At 36.0% G+C, this 6,380-nt stretch overlaps 1 protein-coding gene across 1 annotated transcript; it reads left to right on the top strand.

Moving 5' to 3' along the window:
- The first annotated feature begins 1,077 nt into the window (after nucleotides 1-1,077).
- Nucleotides 1,078-2,016, top strand: LOC122105390 (olfactory receptor 5AS1-like). The gene has a single exon (XM_042676649.1). The coding sequence runs from the start codon at nucleotides 1,078-1,080 to the stop codon at nucleotides 2,014-2,016; it is 939 nt and encodes a 312-aa protein (XP_042532583.1).
- The last annotated feature ends 4,364 nt before the right edge of the window (nucleotides 2,017-6,380 follow it).

The following is a 6,380-nucleotide window of genomic DNA, read 5'->3' as shown; positions in this document are numbered from 1 at the left end:
GTATTGGTGGTACATGCCTGTAATCCTAGCTACTCAGGAAGCTGATACCTGAGAATCACAGTTCTAAGTCAGCTTAGGCAAGAAAGGCCACGTGACACGTGGCTCTTATCTACAATTAACTACTTAAGAAAAATATATAAAAAGCAAGAAGTGAAGCTATGGCTCAAGTTTTACAAGTGCTAGCCTTAGCCTTAAGTGGATAAAGCTGAGCAATAGCACTTCGGCCCTGAATTCACACACACACACACACACACACACACACATTCTCTCTCTCACTTGTTCACTCTCTTGCACTCTTCTGCTCTCTTTCCCTCACATACACACACATTTACCAACTGCATAACCAAAAAATGAAAGGTATTGGGCAATATTGAATCTATATCCATTTCTTTTTATTTTTAACCTTGTTAAATGTGTGCTTTCAGGAAACAGAAACAATATAGAAAAAGAAGGTTAGTTCTCATTAGGCCTATAAAAATGTTTATATATATATTTTTAAATACAAGGAATCAATCTCTGCCTACAGCTTTTGTAATGGCTGATTTTTTTTTTCATAAATCCAGTCATCTCTTACATAACTACTTTGATCTTAACTACTGTATTAAGTTGTCACCTCCATGAACACAAATATTCTTCAGTGGCTACAGATTATGTAGTTTAATTATATGTATATTTTCTAGACTTTTCCTCAACTTTACTTAGAATGAGAAACATGACTTTAAGTTTGCACAGCAGAATTTCACCTCTGCAGATCATTGACAACTTTCCTTGTGCTTTTGGATCTCATCTCCTGAGCCAAATGTTTCACCTAGCATATGATATACACGACCATCATGAAATAATATATGCTAAGTAATATTTTCCCAAAACAAATGATAATTTTAATTATTTTCCTTAAATACAAAAACTGAACAAAATTCTATCACACAAAGTGTCACATCTCTGACATTTTTAACCTTGTATTTGCTTCTTTAAAAGGCAGAATAAAGATTTCAGTGTATTCATTACTCGAGTCCATTTACATTGGCTGATTTCCATTTACCACCACTGAGGAAAAAAAAGAAGAAAACTACGAAGATGTCAGAGAAAAACTATTCCACGCCTACTGAGTTCATCTTTGTTGGATTCACGGATTCTCTCCCTCTCAGAGTCACACTGTTCTTCATATTTCTCATCGTCTATTCATTAACAGTGGTGGGAAACATGGGCTTAATAATTCTCGTTAATACAGTTTCAAGTCTACAAACCCCTATGTATTACTTCCTTGGCAACTTGTCTTTCTTAGACATCAGTTACTCCACAGCAATTACCCCCAAAATGCTGGCCAACTTCTTGGCTTCCAGAAAGAGCATCTCTTTCTATGGCTGTGTGGTCCAGATGCTTTTCTTTGCTTGCTTTGCAGACGCCGAGTGCCTCATCTTGGCAGCAATGGCCTATGACCGCTATGCGGCCATCTGCAGCCCCCTGCTGTACTGCACGCTGGTGTCCAGGCGCGTCTGCCTCGGTCTCATTGTGCTGGCCTACTTCTGTGGAAGTGTCACATCGCTGGTGCACGTCTCCCTCACGTTTCGGCTTCCCTTTTGTGGGTCCAACGTGGTCAATCATTTTTTCTGTGACATCCCTCCCCTCCTGGCTCTGGCCTGTGCAGATACCCACCTCAATGAGCTTTTGCTCTTTGCTTTGTGTGGCACAATCCAGATCAGCACTTTTCTAGTCATATTCGTCTCTTATTTCCGCATCTTTTTAACCGTTTTGAGCATCAAGTCTTCAGGCGGCAGGAGCAAAACTTTCTCCACCTGTGCATCCCACCTCACAGCCGTCACTTTATTCTATGGAACACTGCTGTTCACGTACTTACGCCCCACCACCAGCTATGGCCCAGACAGTGATAAGGTGGTGGCAGTGTTTTATACAGTTGTCTTTCCTATGTTTAACCCAATGATCTATAGCTTCAGAAACAAGGATGTGAAGAATGCCCTTAAAAAGCTCTACGAACGAAAATGGATTTTCAAATGACCAAGAATTCAAGCTGGGGCTGGTGGGCTCATTCCTTTAATCCTAGCTACTCAAAGAGATGAGATCTGAGGAGCATGGTTTGAAGCCATACTGGGTAGGATTGCCCATGAGATTCTTAACTCCAATTCATATCCAAAAGGGAAAAAAATCCGGAAGAAGTTGGGCTATGTTCAAGTGTTAGAGTTGCTAGCCTTCAGAAAAAGAAAAGAAAACAAAACAAAAACCAGTTCCTAGACCCCAAGTTCAAACCCACAGACCAACGCAAAAACAAAGCAAAACAAGCAAACAAACAAAAAACATATAGCTTAGTCACAAGTTTAGGAGGGGGTTAAACAAGTGCTAGATTGCATACTTAATTAGTATGAGGTTGCAAGTTCAAACCTCTAAGATACCAAAGAACTAAGAAATACCAAGGCCTAGATTTTCTTTCAAATCTCAACCCTTCAGCCTCATCCTTAGGAACTAGATCATGAAAATCTTATTTGCAATTGACCATATTTGCCAGTAATTATTTTTAACTGAGGTATGTAGGTCACTTCAAGTAGCATGTATATTTAAAATTCATTCTTCTAAAAATGAGCATGGAATATTTTATTTTATTTTTAGCTTCTTTCATTTATTTAACCTATATGTTATGGGTTTTAGCTTGAAGAATTCATACAAATATGTCCTTCAATATTTGTTCTGTAGCTATTGTAAATGAAATTTTCACTTATTGTTTTCCACACATTTACTATTACTACAGAGAAATACTGTATCAACTTACATATTAACCTGGTTCTTGCAACTTTACTAAATTTATTAGCTCTAGAGTTTTGTATGGAGTATTTATTTTCTCTATGAATAAGATCATGTCATTTCCTATAGGGACAATTTAACCTTCATCTCTTCAATGACTTTTATTTCTTTCTCTTGCCTAATCATTCTAGCTAGGATTTCTGCACTCCACTGAACAGACGCAGTGCAAGCAAGGCCTCCTCCTTTTGCTATTGGTCTTAGAGGCAAATGCCTGCAACATTGTTCCACTCAGTAGGACATTACCTGTTGGGCTGTCATATGTGGCTTTCTTGTGTGAAGGTAATTTCTTCTTTCATCTAATACCCTTAACTCACTCAGGGTAAGTCATCTACAAAAAAAGTATCCATTGCATATAAATTCATTAAGGAAAATGAGTGAACAAATCCATTTATTTCAATAGCTGCTCAATATCCCATGTAGTCACATCATAACACAGACCTGCAACAACTCTTACACCCAAACAATGCTTTATTGTGTACCTCTGGACCATTGCTACTCCTATGCTATAATTGTTTTTTCAGCCACACTTATTTTTGGGTTTGCAGATGAAAATAAGTTTTCTGAACTTTTTATATACATTTCCAAACTGCCAGGTAGAAAGGCCACTTCATAATCTAGGGTCACCAGCATCCCAGGTGGTCTATTAAAGTTTCTCTATTCACAGAGCTTATTAATTCTTCATTAATCCTATAAAGCAGTTTCTTACCTATATTCACACCTTGCCTGAACATTGCAGAATAGTATCTCATCTGAAATTTATCATCTTGATGTCAAAGAATGAAGCATATTCCAACAATATATATGAAAAAGTAGCTGTGCATTTACAATATATTTTCCCTACAGTAATCGATCCATGCCTCATTGGTATGTATAATATAGTTGAAGAAAAATCAATCAATTAATAATAGCTACCTACTTAATCACTCAGCCATTGACAACTTGCATCATTTAGTCAGTAGTATATAAAACAGTTTATTGGAAGATAGATTCACTGATTGCTCCAAATTTCTTTTTTTTTTTTGGGGGGGGGGTCCAGTCGTGGGGCCTGAACTCTGGGCCTGGGCGCTGTCCCTCAGCTCTTCAGCTCAAGGCTAGCACTCTACCACTTGAGCCACAGCGCCGCTTCCGGCTTTTTTCTTTTTGCTTATGTGGTGCTGAGGAATCGAACCCAGGGCCTTGAGTATGCAAGGCAAGCGCTCTACCACTGAGCCACCTTCCCAACCCGCTCCAAAGTTCTTAACAATTAAAATTGCAAAAACATCTGAGATTCTTTTTAGAATATAAAGTGTGTGTGACATCCAACTTCCATTGTTTTCAAAATAAACATGTCCTTCCATTATTGATATGTACAAACTACATTATGGAATTTAAGATGTTAGAAATGAAATACAAATTATCCTGTTGCAACAGTTTTGGACAACAATATTATATAACCACAAACCTCTTCCAGACAAAGGCTTGGACACAAATGGATGTTTCTAAAATAATGCTGTTGCTATCATTTGACAACAAAAGATCTATCTCCTTTTCTTTTAATAATTTCTTGAGCACCTTAGAACAGAAGGATTGGTGTCAGTCCCACAATGTCATGTGAAGACCATACATAACCATACAATATTGTTCTCCATTGTTTTTAAATATTGGCACAATTATTGCTACAAATTAGAAGCAATTAGCTCTGCTCAGGTGAGCATTAAAACAAATCCAGAAATACAATTAAAAATAATGAGGACCTTTCAGATATAATCATAATATTCTAAAGTATTTCTAGCGCTAACATAGGTCAGTCTGAGTTTAAAGTACTATCTCACTGCCTAATTGTAGGTCCATACCTGTTAGATGACATGTATATTTCTGTAAAGAAAGTTGCTGTTTTCACTGTGTTTGATGTTGGTATAACTTGGGGAGGGTAAGGGAAAAAATTGTTTAAATAGGGATACAGGTTGACCCATTGCAACAAGGAGATGTACAAGAGGCTTAGCTATGTCAAAAAACGAACTTTACAATTAGGCGGGAGCGGGGGTATAGTTGAGGAGGTGGGAGGGAAGGGATGGTAGGGGAAAAACAAAGGAAGAGCCAACAATGCTGGATAAGAAATGTACTTATTACTTTACTCATGTAACTGTAACCCCTCTGTACAGTATTTTCACAGCAAAAAACAAACAAACAAACAATTTTTTTAAAAAAGAAAATTGCTGGAATGTATAGAGTCAATAAGCTTCCTTTGATAATATAGCCATTTTCACAGTATCAATTCTGCTGAATTCTGTATAATGTCTTTTCCATTTTATAGTGTCTTTTTTCAATTTTACTCGTGTTAATTCTTTATTGCGGTGGTCTTTATTTCCAATGGTTTGGCTAACTCATAAGTATTTTATTATTTTGAGGACTGGCACATCTAAAAATGACCCTTTTTTTTATCAGGTTGGTTAATATTGCCAGTCCTCTTCATTTCTTTGTGTAGACTCTTTCCATCTGTCATCACATTCTTCCTAACTCAAGGACATCCTTTATCTTTTCATGTATTGCATGCATACTGGTAATGAATTATTCCAGCTTTCATGTATCAGAAAATGTCTTTATCTTGCCTTTACTTTTAAAAGGTTTTTCTTTTATTATTTACTGCTTTTTTACTGGGCTCAGAATTCTAGGTTGACCTTAGGGAAAGAAAACCAAGTTTCCTTCATGAACATCATTGCTAATAAAATACTCTTCAAACTAAATTCTACATCTCATTAATAATTATTATGTACTATTCATAGTATATCACTCTGTGATCAAATTTCTCTCATTCCAGGAATACAAAGACTGTATAATGTAGGCAAATAAATAAATGTAATATAGCACACAATTGATTCAGGAGCAAAGAATTACATGACCATCTCAATAAATGCATAAAAACAATCTTTGGCCAACTTCAATATTCCTTCATGGAAAATCTTTCAATAAACAAGGTTTACAAGAACATATTCTCAGCCAAGTAAAGGCCATAGATGATAAACATGCAGCAAACATTGTACTAGTCAGGGAAAACTAAAAGAAAATTCTAATCAAGGAGGTGAATTCTTAGCCATAGCAAAACTAAAAAAAAGCAAGAGGAAAAAATTAGATTGATTACAAGTAAGGAAAAAAAAAATTCAAAACATTTTTACTTGCAAAAATAGGGTAAAAGACCCTAAGGCTCCACCAGAAATGATCAGAGTGGCTAAGTGATAATGGTTGTTACTTCAAATTTTAAAGATGTTATTACATTAAATTTTAAAAAGTTGTTCAGTGCCACCAATTTAAGTAAGGTAACCATGGCCTGTAATTGCAATTAACAGAAATCAAAATGAAATGGAATATAAGAAATTCACTCTTCTAAAAGTAAAATAAAAAAATGATGAGTTATCAGTAAAACCTGAATTTTAAGTGATTTGTCAGTCTGATGTTCTTTAATGTTATCTCAATCAATGATACATTTTCTTCATTGGTAATGAAGAAATTTTCTTTCATATATCATTGCTCTATTGTTACGTAATATTAATTTGAAAAAAATCACATCTTGGGCTTCCCTCTTTTGGTCT

Source organism: Dipodomys spectabilis, unplaced genomic scaffold, assembly GCF_019054845.1.
Source record: "Dipodomys spectabilis isolate Male_0828 unplaced genomic scaffold, ASM1905484v1 ptg000030l, whole genome shotgun sequence".
NCBI classification, from domain to species: domain Eukaryota; kingdom Metazoa; phylum Chordata; class Mammalia; order Rodentia; family Heteromyidae; genus Dipodomys; species Dipodomys spectabilis.
This window is presented reverse-complemented; position numbering and strand designations above follow the sequence as displayed.

Coding starts and splice junctions, on each gene's coding strand:
- LOC122105390 (XM_042676649.1), top strand. CDS start 1,078: ATGTCAGAGAAAAACTATTCCACGCCTACTGAGTTCATCTTTGTTGGA.